Source organism: Vulpes lagopus, chromosome 8, assembly GCF_018345385.1.
Source record: "Vulpes lagopus strain Blue_001 chromosome 8, ASM1834538v1, whole genome shotgun sequence".
NCBI classification, from domain to species: Eukaryota; Metazoa; Chordata; class Mammalia; order Carnivora; family Canidae; genus Vulpes; species Vulpes lagopus.
This window is the reverse complement of record NC_054831.1, coordinates 16,718,174-16,732,844: the sequence shown is the minus strand read 5'-3', so window position 1 is coordinate 16,732,844 and position 14,671 is coordinate 16,718,174. Positions and strand designations below refer to the sequence as shown.

The window sequence follows — 14,671 nt, the reverse complement described above, 5'->3', positions numbered from 1 at the left end:
ACGCAGCCCAACACCAAGAGTTTGCTAGCACGGACTCCATTCCTGCGATGGCCAAGGGAGACCCTTCCCCCAAGAACCTGCTCCTGGACCTAGCAGGATTTGTGCCATCCGGAGGAAGGGCTCTTACCCCCCCGCCAGATTCCACGTCTGTTTCTTCAGTTTATTGGCATCAGACCTTATGACATACTTGAAAAGCCTTTTCCTCCCCTGTCTTATTCTAAACTGGAAAAGGACAGGAGAAAGCACAAGACTAAAGGGCCCCAGGAGAAATCCCAAGGTGGAGGGCAAAATGACATTCGAGGGGTGCAGAAGGTGTTGGATTTAGTTGTTAAGTGGAACCAGGGTTCCCCACTCATCCATCCCACATAGCGCAGACCCCACCCTGACGGCCTGAGCTCCTCTACAGAGGCTGAGCACAGGGGTCAGCCACCCCTGCCCATGGCTCCCAGGTCCTGCTCCAGCTGCTTTCTGGAACCAAAAGGGCTCGAACGTCAGCAGGCTCCATCGCTGACCCCACGGGAGGGCAGCTGCTGCGCCAGGCCCCTTCAGTTGCTAGGTGCCGGCTCCTCCTTCTCTACCCAGCTGTCAGCCTGTAACGAGAATCAGGACTTGAGGAGGAAGGTCCAGGACGGGGGTGCCCACCGACCCCCCTTGCTGGGAGCAGGCTGCAGCAGAGGCCAGACTGACACCCATCCCCAGAAAGGAGCAAGTGGGGAAGGCGAGGCGAGGTGTGGCGAACTGGGGTTGGGGCGGGAGGGGCGGAGCGGTGGCTGGCTATCGCCCTCACAGCCTCCCGCCCTCATAGCCTCCCGACAGGACACCGAGCAGGCCTGGCTCTCCCCCGGGTGGGGAGAGGGCTCACCTTCTCAACCATCCGCTGCATTTCCAGCTGCAGGGGGGTCAGGCGCCTCCGGAATTCCTGGAGCAGCCGTTGCAGCTGGTTCTTCTGGCGCTCGGCTGTCCGAGCCGTCTCCTCCGCCTCGGCCAGCCGGCTGCGCAACTCCTGCATCTCCGCCGCCAGTGTCTTGTTCGTCACTTCTGTGGCCGAGAACCGATTATGGCTCTCCTCTGGTGGGGGGAAATGGCAGAAAGACCCCTGCTAAGGTTGAGTGTCGCAGCCCAGGGCAAGAGGCCCGAGGTGTGAGGAGCCTATGAAGACACATGTCTGCATGTCCTATCCTGGTTGGGTCCCTGCAGCCGCAGGCCACTCACCCAGCTTCAGTTCCAGTGTGTGAATCTTGTTCTCCAGGTAGAGCCGTCCGCTGTCCTGCTGCTCCGCACGCTGCAACAGGTTCCCCACGTTGATGAGGCTGCCGTTGTGGGACACCAGGCCTTTGTGTTCCGTGGGAGCAGCACCTGGTTTTGCGTTTTTCCCCGAAGGAGGTAGCAGGTCCAGGTTTCCTAGAAGGGGCCGTGAAGATTTAGGGAGAGGTTCTCAGGAGGAGAAAGCAGCCTGCCCTGCCCGTCCTCCTGGGAAGGCTGCAGGGCACTCCCTCAGGACGCACCAAAGAGCACCTCCTCGGGAAGCCCGGCGTCTGTGCCCTCCTGGCGGCTGTACTGAAGGCTGCGGTACTGGCAGATGTTCTGGGTCACCACCCTGCTGACCAGCTGTTTGGCCTACAGAAAACACACACCGAAGATACCCACTGACGAGAAGGGGCAGCCCTTGCCCCTGTGACATGCAAGCACCCTGTGCCACCCATGGGAGTCCAGTGCATGCACAGGCACCAGGGGAGGCCATCTGAGGAGGCCTGAGGGGATATAAGAGCAGGCACCTGCTCTGCACTGAGCCGGAGCCCAAGGGTGAGCAGGATTCTCTCCAAGTCCCGCCGGTGCAAGTAGCCACACCAGTTGGCGTCAAAGAAGACAAAAGCAAGGAGACAGTCCAATGGGAGCACGGCAGAGGGGTCCAGCTCCTTGGGCTGCAAGATAGACAAGGATGAACAAGAATTACAAAGCATTCTCTGAACAGCGAAATCACCCAGGAGGTAACCCCCTGAAAAAGGAGCTGACATCATCACACCCGGGTACCCCTTCCAGCTGGAGATGGGAGCCTGGGCCACTTGGGCACCAGGGGCCGTCACACACACACAGGAGCCAAGTGTGCTCCTGCATCAGACACCGCCCTGGTTCGCCCAGATTGAGCTACTAAAGCATCCCGGATCCTGTGAAAGTACCGCTCCGCAAGCCAAGAACCACATTTGTCTTTTGTCGGTCAGAGGATGCCAGGAGTCATACGGTAAAGTCTCCCCATCCCAGCAGTGAGTCAGAGGCCTCGCTAGGCTTCACTGTCAGTGGGGCGGGGGGAGCAGGAAAGAGGTCTCACCATGTCCTGAAGAGAGGAGAACTCCATCTCTGATTGGTTCGAGGCAACCGACCGGACCTCTGAATCTTCCAGCTTGGCTCCTGCTACAGGAAGCCCAAGATAAGCAGGGAGCAAGGAGACCCCTCCCTCCCCCCCGGGGCCCAGATGCACAGCCATGACAGGAGAGCACCAGCTACAGAGCCAGGCGGCTGCTGCGTGATGCCAGAACGTACCAAACTCTTCTTCGCCGTCATCCCTTAGAAGGAGCAGCTCTGGATCAAGGGCCATCTCACAGAGGTCCTCGGATGCCTCACCCCGGGGTTTTTCTTCTTCCTCTCCCCCGGAAGACGGAGGTTTGGGCAAAAGCCCATCTTCCTTCTGGAAGCAAACCAAGATGCGAACGGTCACCTGTAACCGCTAACAATGATAAGAGCCGACATTTGTGCGCTGGCCATGTTTGGGCACCGCGGTAAGGTTTCTCTATACAGTCTGGTTTACTGCGTTGTGACATGGGGTTCAGAGTGAACTAGGGCAATTCTCAGGCACCTGGAATTCTCTTTAAGAGTCAATTTCAGTCCCATAAGAAATTACATTTACTCAATAGCATTTAGGAAGAAGCAGACCCATGCACTTTAGAAAGCATTAAGAAAATGCAGTGTGCTAGTTAACCATCAAGGAGCCAAAACCCCTGTCCTCAGAGCATATTAACTTCTGTGCTGCCGTGGCCCATCAGCCACACTTCCAGGCCCACCTGCCTCCCAGCACCCCACCTCCTGGCTGTGTGGCCATGTGGCAGGGTGCAGTGTCCTGCTCCTGAGGACGTGCCAAGGCAACGGGGTGCATGCAGGCAGTGAGGGGACAGTGAGAAGAGCCTGCAGGACCCCCAGCAGTGCTCAAACCGGCTCGGCACTCCCGTGTGCAGCCCCAGTGCCCAGGCGGGCAGCAGAAGTACTCACCGGTGGGGCGTCTGACTCAGCAGCTGTGCCCTCACTCTGTACCTCATCTTTGGGCTCCTTGGCAGCCTCTTCCTTGACTGCTTCTTCTTCCTTGGCTGCCTCCTCCTTCTCAGGTTCAGGCGGAGCCACTACCTTTTCAGGAAGGCTCAGCAGCATTTTATAAATCCTATAGCCAAAATCCCTCTGGAGCATCTCCAAAAACAGCTCAGCCAACACCATCACCTTGTGGAAGAGACAACAGCAGCCCGTGAGCATCTGGAGAAAGGGAATGTTCCAAGCCCTCCATCCCATACACCCTGCCACACAGCCCTTCCAGACCCCTACACCTACTTCAAAAGAGATCCTTTCTTTTGGCCTCCGGTCCTCCACAATGCTATGGAGGGACAGGTTTACACAGCCAGGGCGGGCCATGACAGCAGGTTCTAGAGGGGGTGGAGGGGCCTCGGGGAGATCAGTGTCCATTTCCTGCTGTGTGGTGGCCTCCGGATTCTCCGCATTCTGTTTAGAGGTGTCTGCTACTTGCTCTGATGTATCAGCTGCCTGCTCCGGAGGCTCTGCTTCCTGCGACAAAAGCCAAGAGCTATGACAACCTGCGACCAGAGGTCAGGGCACCCACTCTGCCCACTTGTCTGTAAGGCTTAGCCTTACCCCAGACACCTCTTGGGCTGGGGGAGCTGCCTCTGCAGCTTTCTGCTGGCACAGGGCCTCCCACTCTTCCAAAGTAGGCATGATGGTCCAGACATCTGGCAAGTACACCACCACAGTCTGGAGCCGTCTTGGGGGACCCGGCTGCAGGTACTGAAACTCAGCAAAGCGCCACCTGCTCACGGCAAAAGGAAAAAAGAAGTCCTGACCCACAACCTTCACAGGTGCTTCAGTTTCCAACCAACATTTAATGAGCACATACTGTACATGCAGCTTTGAAAACATGAAAACAAAAGAGACCAAGTCCTCAAGAAGTGGTTCCCCGATGGGCCAACATGAGTAAGCAAACAATTACTATCCAGGGTGCTCCCAGCACCAAGGACCGCTAACGTGGCTGGGGGGTTGCATGTGACAAGCCTTGAAGGGTCGGCTAGCCCTCAACACACATACACATCCTAGTCATGCTCACAACCAAGACGATCATCTGCAAGGGCTGGAGGGAGGGGTGAGGTAGGCCTGGGGGAAAAGAAGAATGCTGACAGGTCAGAAAGGCACAGGAACCTGGTCTCCCAGACAGTCGTGCCAATGAGCCACCAAAGAGAAGCCCAGAACAGCCACTCACCACTTTGTGCAGGCGCTCAAGTCAATGCCAGTCTGGGCTTGCGCACAGCGAATGGCAGTGCGGACTAGCACCTGCGGGTCGCCCTTGGGGTCGAGGCCATCCAAAGAGGGAGACCACTCCCCCCCAACCAGCACTGCTTCTTCTTCTTTCCGGCTCAGCAAAAACTGCAAAAATAAATGAGATAAAAAAACAATTATCTGGATCTCTCACCAGGAGGCAGCTTACCACCCCTGGGGAATGAAAGCAGCAGGATATGGTGAAGAGTCTGCCACACGGGGTGGAAAGCAGGGGAGGATGGATCTCTCCACCTACAAACATGAACTAGCCATGTAACTTTTTCTGACAAGAACATCCTAAGCCATGCTGTCCTTCTGGTGAAATGAGTGGTCATTTCAGCTCTGGGCTCCTTGTTTCTACGAGCTCGTGAACAGGAGCCAGGCTGCTGAAAACGTGACAGGGCCTGGCCGTCATCCAGGACTACCTCCTGCCTCATGAACTCCAGCTCTTACTTTAATCTGCTTCAGAGGATGTTCTGGTGTCTCCCTTGGCTCAGCCAGGTCATCCACAAAGAGCATGCAACAACGATACAGTTCCTCCAGTCCCGGGGAAGAGAGCAGCAGTACCTGTGTAGGGCAGCATGAAGGACACGCTCAAGAACTTTACTGGCCTCCAACCATGGGACAAGGCAGCAGGACCTCAGTCCTCTTACCTTAGAACTGTAAGCGGGGTCACTGTCTGCAGGGGTGGGCTCAGCACCAGCATCTGGAGCTGGCTCCTTCTCAGAAGATACCTGGATGCGGCTTGGAGGATGGAGGGAAAAGGGCTGGCTCAGAGGGAAGGCTGACAGCCAGCTCAGACACACAGCCAGAAAATCGGAGGGCACCAGGAGGCTGCGGTAGCGGCGCTGGAGCTCTAAGAAGTCACAGGTAGGGCTGGGGGAAGAAAGCAAGGGGATCCAGACTGAGCAAAGACCACACTATTTAAAAAATGGAACCATGAAAGACTTGGGGGGAGAAAAAGGGCAGATTATTTTCTAATCTGGGAAGAAGACATCTCTGAATAGAAAAAGATGGATGAGATTTGACCACTAAAATGTTTCAGCCTCTAACAGCAAAGTAAAGTCGAACTGGGAAAGAAAAACCAGAAAAACATTTGCATATCTGACAGCTACGGCTCACTATCTTAATTGAAGAGAAGCAAACAAATTATATCAGGTTCACAAGAAGGTTCACGAGTCTGAGAGAAAACTGAGAAAATGGTCATTAACAGGTACTTACCAGAAAAAGAAAAGAGACTTAAAAGCCTGTGAACGCCTGCTCAATCTCACTTAGAATTAAAGACATGCAAATCAGAATATTACTTTTCTCCAGAGAGACTGACAAGGATTGAAAAGTTTGGTAGCATAGCACTGCCAACAGCAGGGGGAAAGGAAAACTGAGCACTTCAGGCCCCTCGGGCAAGAATGGAAACCAACACAGCCTCTTTGAGAGAACCGGCAGTGGATATGCAAGTTCAACATCAGAACCTCTGAGCCAGCTACTCCATTTCCAGGAAATGACCTCAGTAAACTACTTGCCCCTGTCCACACAGACTGTGACAACAATATGTAGGATGATTAAAATGTGGAAAGAGAGCTGGTGAAATAAATGGCCTATCCATTCAGTGGAATATTGCGTAGGTGGTGAAAAGTATGAGACTAATCTAACAAATGCTAACATGGAATAGATTCTTTTTTTTTTTTTTAAATATTTTTTTTTTAATTTCTATTTATTTATGATAGTCACAGAGAGAGAGAGAGAGGCAGAGACACAGGCAGAGGGAGAAGCAGGCTCCATGCACCGGGAGCCTGACGTGGGATTCGATCCCAGGTCTCCAGGATCACGCCCCGGGCCAAAGGCAGGCGCCAAACCGCTGCACCACCCAGGGATCCCCATGGAATAGATTCTAAGACACATTAAGTGAAAAAGCAAAATCCCAACCAGTACGTACAAGAGGCTTCCGTAGACATGTGTGTGGCTACCTGCCGGCAGTCACATTCTGATTAGCAGGAGGCGATACCTGCATCCTTCTCCAAGATATGGGGACCACGCCATCCTATGAGACTAACCTGGGAAAGCAGCTGGGTTAGCAGGGGGCACGGGACAGGCCCTACCCGGCCCTGCAGAGAGGAACCACTGATGCCAGAAAGGGCAGCAACAAGCCCTCTTTCCCTTGCACCTCGAGGAGGAGGTGCCAGGAGGCTGCCCCCTCCCCTGAGCTCGGGCTTAGGTGAACTTTGCTACCGGGGCAGTGGCCGGAGCCCTGCCTCCACACTGCTGGAATCACTCATCTGCCTCTGAGTCAATCAGTTCCGAACCACGATACATAAGCTTGCAGGCCAGAGTCCTCCCATGCTCTGGAGCACTCTAAAAATGAGTCTAAGGTCCCCCTGGAAAACCAGTCCCGGGGTGCCTAAGATTAGGACTTTTCTACCTAAATTAGAACTGGTATTGGGTACCTGGATTCTGACCGGTAAACCTTAATGATAACCTGGCATAATTATTTCTGGTGATAAAATCACAAAAGCTCTATCAAGGCATCCATGTCCAAGGCACTATGATGGTCAAAATTGGAGATTCAGAAGCTAAAAACTGGGATCCCTGGGTGGCTCAGCATTTTGGTGTCTGCCTTTGGCCCAGGGCATGATCCTGGGGTCCCGGGATCGGGTCCCACATCAGGCTCCCTGCGAGGAGCATGCTTCTCCCTTGCCTGTGTCTCTGCCTGTCTCTGTGTCTCTCATGAATAAATAAATAAAATCTTTTAAAAAAAAAAAGAATCTAAAAATTGTTAGATTAAGAAACAGAAAGGTCCTAGGCGCATGACCCTACACACAAACACACTTATTCTTGCACAGACTGTATCTCATTTACACAAGAAACTGTTACCAGCTGCAAAAGCCTCACCCCCCCCACCCCAGCCTCACCACTCACCTGTCCACAGTATAGGGAGTGAGATGGACCCGGTAAGGAGGCAGGTCATGCCTTGGTTTCTTAGCACCCCAAGTCTCTCCACCAGCCCGCTGCTTGCGTTTCTTGGAGTCATAGTCATCGCTGGGGGGGTTGATCCATCACCAGAAGGAAGAAACCACAATGTTACATTAAGATTCAATACCTACTGGCCTAAAAGAACTGGAAACAATCTGAATCCCCAACATCAAAGAAATGGATAAAGAAGCCTAGCTAACAGCCATCTAACATTTATAACATTGTTATAAAGTTATTAAAATGGACATTTAAATACTTATAAACAGAAAACCACCCATGGTGAGCAAAAAGACTAGTACAGGAAAGTATGTATATAGTATTGTCTCAACTGTGCAAAAAAAGCTTTAAAAGACTGAAAAGTAGTAAAGTATTGGGGCACGCCTGACTGGCTTAGTTAGTGGAACATGTGACTCTTGATCTCAGGGTTGTAAGTTTGAGCCCCAGGCTGGGTGCAAAGATTACTTTTAAAAAATATATCTTAGAAAGTATTAATGATGGACACCTCTGACTGGTAAGGCTTGTGAATAATTTTTGTATTTTTCTGAACTTAAAAATTATAGCTAACGTAATTTTTTGAAATGCCAACATTTTAACTGATTTTTAACATGAGACACATATATAGCATCATGCAAAGGATTCTATAAAGGAAGTTTTATTAAGAGACAGTTCTTGTAACAAACCCTTAGCACTATGCATTTAAGTCATAAAAACACTAAAACCCTTTGATCCAATTATTCCATTCTTGAAAATATTATCCCAAGGAAGTTAACTCAAAAGAAAAACATAAGACTATGAATAGTGGAAAAAATTCACGCTGAGAGGCGCCTGAGTAGCTCAGTGTTAAGCGTCTGTCTGCCTTCAGCTCAGGTCATGATTCCAGGGGTCTGTGATCGAGCCCCACGTCGGGCTCCCTGCTCAAAGGAGAGTCTGCTTCTCCCTTTCACTCTCCCTCTGCCTCTCTCCCTGCTTCTACTCACATGCTCTCTCTCTACAATAAAAAATAAATAAAATAAAATAAAATAAAATAAAATAAGATTTTAAGATTTTATTTATTCATCAAAGACAGAGAGAGAAAAAAAAAAAAAAAAAAAGACAGAGAGAGAGAGGCAGAGACAGGCTAAGAGAGAAGTAGGCTCCCCGCAGGGAGCCCAACGTGGGACTCCATCGATCCCAAGACCCAGGGATCACAACCTGAGCCAAAAGCAGTCACTCAACCACTGAGCCACTCAGGTGCCCCCAATAAATAAAATCTTAAAAAAAAAAAAAAATCAAGCCAAGAATACGAAAACCACATTCAAATCTAGTTAATACTTGAACTTTTAGGATTATACCGCAATATGGAAAAAAATGTTTGATCACTTTAATCACAATGTATAGACATAATTTGGACTCTAAAGTTAAAATTTTTTTAAATTAAAATTGAAAAAAATTATAAAAAGTATGCTCATACTCAGAAAAATTATAAAAAGTATGCTCATAAAGACCACAAAAGAACATAGAGAAAAAAAAGCAGTAAGTAATTTCTCTTTTCAAAATTGTTTTCTAAAGGTCTTTAAGAATGGTAATCTTTACAGGGAATGACACATTTTTATCGTATTTTAACTTTACCTACCTAATAGCATGTACTACTTTATACATTTCTATACTTATGACAGTTTCAATACTTTATGGGTTCAGAAGTAAAAACAAAAAAAAGAAAAACCTTTAGACCATTATAAAATGCCAGACTGATAAGAGAAAACAAAACCCGCATGTCTCACGAGAGAAAGGAAATCACTGTCAGTTCTTCCTGCCCAGGTATGGCGCAGACTGCAGTCTATTTACCAGAAGGCCTCTGCTCTTCCCTTCAGACCCACCTGTCTTGTTTACCTGATCATTCCAGCCCTGGGCATCTAAGTTCATTACATTCAACACAAAGTTTTTCATCATTTCTCTATCTGCCTGGCTCATTTCCTGGTTTATTAGCATCTCCATCCGAAAGCTGCCTTGCAATCTTGCCTTTACGGGATGTCAGTACTTGCACGTTTCTAAGAGTCATTCTGACAGCTCTGCTCAGCTCATCCACGACTGGGTGAACACTTCAGTAAAGGCTGTCCACCCCTAGTGACGGTGGATGTCCCACTGAATCCTAGAATTCAATGGCCAGTTTTCTCTCCTCACTGTGAATTGTAAAGAACACATTAGAAAAGTGGTACCAGTGGGAGACATCTCAGTAACCTCAGCAGGATGCTGCGATGGCATCCCGCTGGATACGCCTGTCCAAAAACCTCAGTAGTTCAGTACTGGCAGTCCAACGGAGACACCCGTTACCTCCGTTACCTCCCACCACCATTATCCCAAAACCTGAAATTTAAAATAAAACTTGGCTTCCAGTCAAAACGCTAAAGTAGCTGGACTCCTTTGTAAATTGTTGTTCTCCCCGAGTGACCTAACTCCTACTGCTCCCTTTCCTACTTCGCAGCCTCTCTGTACTGACTGATGGTGCTATCTCTCAGCCAGTGGCAAGACCTCCTTTCTCTAGAAGCCATGACACCAAAGCATTATGGTGAGAATCATGTCACACAGGCCTCACACAGGGCTTGGCGTGTCCAGGACAATCAAATGCATGTGACTATACAGAATTTGAAACTAAAGCACAAAGTCAATAGCAACCACTGATTCCCACCCAGGCTACACTATCCCTCAGGGCACTTGCTGTGATTTGGTAATGATGCCTTTAATAAACCCACAGGATGGGAGAGGTACAAAGTCTGAAAATTGGAGACAGGGAAAATGCACAGGACAAGAGGTATAGGTGTATGCAAAATATACACCAGTGACTTGAGGACAGAACAAAGCGTTTCAAGTAGTGGAAGCACAGTGGAAAACAATCCTGGACCACAGAACCATTCTCCTAGTTAGAGTTCATGATGACCTAGCCCAAGGGAACATCCTTTTGTTTGCTTTGCTTATATTTGCAATTTTCCATAATAAAAAAATTAAAGTAAGAACCGACAGAAGAACTAAAACAAGTCTCCAACAAACTAGCCCAGAGCTTAACTCCTAGGAATATAAACATAACCTTCTAGGGAGAGAGTAAGGCAGGAGAAGGAACACATGAGCTGGAGAGAATGGGGAGTGTGCTCCCAGCAGTCCCTGAAGCTCAGAGATGATACAGGATGGCCTAAAACACCCCCAACGTCCCAAAGCTACCATGCCGGCTGCACATGTGCCATGAAGCTATCTACATGTTCTAGGCACAGGCCTGGACTTTTTGGGAAGAGTGCAACCTATAGACTCTAACGCTACACTGAGGTGTACAGTGTATATAAAGAAACTTTATACTACAAATTAAGACATTTATACTACAAATTTATACTACAAATTAAGACATTCCCATTTTTTGGACAGTCACCAGTTTCTGCATAGTTTTGATTTTTGGCATTTCAGTCTTAAGGACAAGAATTAAAAGGGAAATTTCTATATTTTAAAAATTTAATGTGGTATTTTGAAAGATAAACTATATTATCAAATCCCTGCTGAACCAATTTATAAAGTTCTGACATCGGCATATACATCTCAGTGCATCAACTTATTTCAGGGGAAAAGGCCCAGGATCTAGTTGCAGAAAAAGAATGTTGGTGTCAACAGGTGGCAAAGAGACACTGCTCCTAGAGACAAATAAAGTATCTTCCCTATTTGATCATTCTCTTACCTTCGGCCTTGATCCAATCGTCCGTGAGGGCCCCGAGCAGGAAATCTATTCAGGTGGCTCAGATGAAGTGTGTGGGATGTTTGGAAGAGACTCAGAGCTACAGAGAAGAAATGGCTGGTGACTCTAAAACCCTACATATCTGCCCAACTTCCCTGTCCCTTTCCTCCAGTGATAAAAGTACCCCCTCCTAGTCTGAGAGTAACAGCCTGAACAGGCCCATTCATCCAAAATACCCCATAAAGCCACACCCCAACATCCATCCCACTGGTACGCACGCTTCTGAGGAAAGAGCGGAGGAATCCGGTGAGGCTGAAAGATCAGCTGGGGCTGAGCTCCCAGAATCCCTTGCTTCTGGCCCAGGGCTGCCACATGTAGAAGGGGAGGGGCTGGGGACTTCAGCAGGGGCTGTAGGACAGTAACCAGGAAATTCAGGGAATCCTGTGGCTGATGTGCTCACTACCTTGGAAAGATACAGCCCCACCCCTTGACAAAAGTAAGGTTCTTGCCCAGCTGTCAAGGCACTGGGGGTTCCCCCCCTCCCCTTTCCAATGCAGACACCAGAAAGACGAATACCTGGTTGGAGAGCGTTTGCACCTTGACAGCATTCCAGGGCACTGCCTGGCCTGGGTTGTATGCAGCCTTCACCAGTACCTTCTCACCCAGCTGGGGCAGCCGGCCCTTCACCACACTGCCAGCACACAAGCCAGGAGACCCAGTCAGGAGAGAGACCCTGGCCAAGCCACCTTGACTGCCCCTATGAGGCCCTGCCCATCAAGATTTTGCACACCTTGCATAAAAACAGCAAAGCAATGGCTTCAGAGGGGCCCCACCAGCATGGTGACAGAACTGAATTCAACAAGCATTTCCAGAAAGGGACTAACCTCAAGCCTACCTGAGCTGAAAAAAGACCTCTTCATCCACCACCCCAAAGTAGTCATGCAAGCTGGTAACAATGCCAGTGAAGACCCGCTGCTTCTCCCCACCCTGTAAGAGAATAGTGCAGTTTGAAAGTAACCACATTTGTCCACGCTCTGCCATTAGCATCTCATCTCCGGCCAAACCCCATCTAGCTCAACAGAGGATGGCATCAAGGGTCACATGAAGGAAGCACACAGACAGAACAGTCATAATCTAATGCCGGGAGGAGGAAAAGATCACACTGAACCTTAGCTCACAGGCTTCTTCTGGGATTTCCAATTCTTTAATTCCAAGAAGCACCCAAGAGATTTCAGCCAGAACTTAGGACTCCCGGTCAGAGGTGTCTAGTTACCTCCATCCTGGTCCAGGCCAAGAGCTCCAGGAAGGATGAATATGGCAATGCAAGAATGAAAGCACCAGGCACCCATGCATGCTGCGCTAGTCCCAAGTGCTGAAGCTCACTAGAAAAAATGCACAACCTACCTGAAGGTGCCTGGCATTTTGGGACAGGTCTGTGGCCACAGGAGGAGTGAGCAAACCAGGAGGAGGACCCAGAAGAGATGTTGAAGCTGCGCCTATGTGGACAGAGAAGCAATCTCCAGGAGCTGCACCCACCATTTTGAGCAACAGAGTCCACCAGAAGGTACGGCGGACCCAAAGGGCAAAGGGACTCGAAGCAACTCCTCCGCAGGGTCTCACTTGCCACCACCATGCTCGTCTCCTATCTTCCTATGAAACGTGGGCAGCAAACAGTGCTCCCCCAGAGAAACCCCCAAAGCCACATTCTAAAAGACTAACTCCAAAGCACGTCATACCCACTACGGGGCCAAACAGGGATAAAGGTGATCACCTGAGAAGTTGCGTCCCCCTGGAAGCGGGTTGATCCGCTGGCGCTTAAACTGGGACATTGGGAATGCTGTCCTCTTTCAGAGTCTTAGAAAAAAACCTTTAATTGGAAAAGAAAGAAGTTAAGAGCTCAGAGGGAAATTTTCCATCGACTCCCCCCCCCCCCCCGACACACACACACACAGACACCCCAGCCAAAAAGTAACGGAGGATCTTGATGTAGGTGTGCAGGTGGGTAGGGAGAATGAATGGAGGAGCTGGAGAGCACATAAAGCAGGAAATGCAAAAACTACCCCGTTCCAGGGTGCCCTCAGGGTAGTGTCGTGGTGGGTGATGCTGTCAGGCTGTTTTTAAAGAAAAGGAAACTGAAGCTCGAAGAGGCTGAGGCTTGCCGAGGGTCACATCACCAGTCGGTGACAGAACTGAGCCTCGCACCCAGGTCGCCAACAACTTGGCGCCCCTCTCCCTCTCGGCGGATGCCTGGGGAGACCCCGGTGACACTCATTCATTCAAATACGTCCGTCAAAAGGCCCTCCACCAGGCCCGGGAAAATGGAGGAGGCCGGTGCGGGAGAGGAGGAGGTGTGGGCCCTGTCCCCGGAAGCCCGGCCCGTTGTTCCCCGGACGGGCTGCTGCGAAGGGAGCCCCGGGGCCCGGCCGCCGCGAATCCGGCAGCGCGCCCGCCCGCCCCGCCGCTCCCGAGCTCCCGAGCGCCCCGGGCCCCCGCTCCCGCCTCAGCAGCCGCCGGCACCGGGCCTCCCGGGCCGGGCCGCGGCGGGGCCACCGTGGGAGGACCGAGGCGCGCGGTTTCTCCTCCTCCTCCCGCCCGCCCCCAGGGCCGAGGCCGTTGCCAGGGAGACGGGGCTCGCAGTCCGAGGGGGGCTCGGCCCCTTCCGCGCCCCGTGCATCTTGGCCGCCCGGCCCTCGCAGCCCCTCGGCCGGGGGAGGGGCAGACGGGCAGAGGGGCGGCGGGGGGCCCCCCAACCCACCTGCGGGCCAGGGCCGCGACACCGGGGGGACAAAGACACCCGGAACCACCACAGCCGCTGCTGCCGCCACCACCGGAAGCGCCTCTCCGGAAGCGCGACCACTGGTCGGAAGCTGCCACTCTCCCGGATATGGTCCCTCCCTCCTCTCCACCGACTTCTCCCTTCCCCCACGCGGGCCTGCCATCCCGCTCCCACTGTGGAGCGGAAGTGCGCCTTCCCCGATCCGATGCGCGTTAGGAAGCCGGGCCTCGGTGGTGCCCCCGCTTAGCGGTCCCATTGGAAAAGCAGGTTCTGGCGCATTGGTTCCTAATCCAAAAAAGAAAAACACCCGGCAGGAGCAGGACCCCTAAAGAGAGCACCTACCGCCCGACACCTGGCCTCCTTCTGGGGGAGCCCCGGGCTGCAGCCGCAGAAACAGCCCCTCCTGACTGAGGGCGGAGGGGCGCCCCCGCGGTGGCCATCTCTAGGAGGCGTTCCTGAGGGACTCAAGCCGGTGACTTCATCCCCCGCCCGGCCCTGGCATTGACAGCGCCCCTCCCGACCTCCGGATACCTACTGGAGACTGAGCCTTTTCCCCGTCCTCAATTCCCAAAGAGCTGGGAGCCTAAGGTGCTGCAATAAATAAACCACCACAGTATCTTGGTAGACATTTACCACGTGCTCAGGAACATTTT

At 51.5% G+C, this 14,671-nt stretch overlaps 1 protein-coding gene across 3 annotated transcripts; it reads right to left on the bottom strand.

The window, feature by feature from the left end:
- Positions 1-304: 304 nt before the first annotated feature.
- Positions 305-14,153, bottom strand: CCAR2 (cell cycle and apoptosis regulator 2). 3 transcript variants are annotated; one of them, XM_041766240.1, is made up of 21 exons: positions 13,998-14,153; positions 13,014-13,109; positions 12,647-12,738; positions 12,138-12,229; positions 11,819-11,933; positions 11,521-11,650; positions 11,246-11,342; positions 7,498-7,617; positions 5,238-5,460; positions 5,038-5,151; positions 4,529-4,692; positions 3,910-4,081; positions 3,592-3,822; positions 3,262-3,483; positions 2,539-2,683; positions 2,327-2,409; positions 1,776-1,922; positions 1,506-1,617; positions 1,213-1,401; positions 863-1,068; positions 305-590 (listed from the first exon to the last, which is right to left on the bottom strand). In XM_041766240.1, the coding sequence occupies exons 2-21, from the start codon at positions 13,069-13,071 to the stop codon at positions 546-548; spliced, it is 2,757 nt and encodes a 918-aa protein (XP_041622174.1). In that variant the 5' UTR covers positions 13,072-13,109; positions 13,998-14,153; the 3' UTR covers positions 305-545. The 3 variants fall into 3 exon arrangements, with proteins under 3 accessions (XP_041622174.1, XP_041622176.1, XP_041622175.1); XM_041766242.1 differs by having other exon boundaries at positions 2,327-2,406; XM_041766241.1 differs by lacking the exon at positions 13,998-14,153 and adding an exon at positions 13,303-13,436.
- Positions 14,154-14,671: the final 518 nt, after the last annotated feature.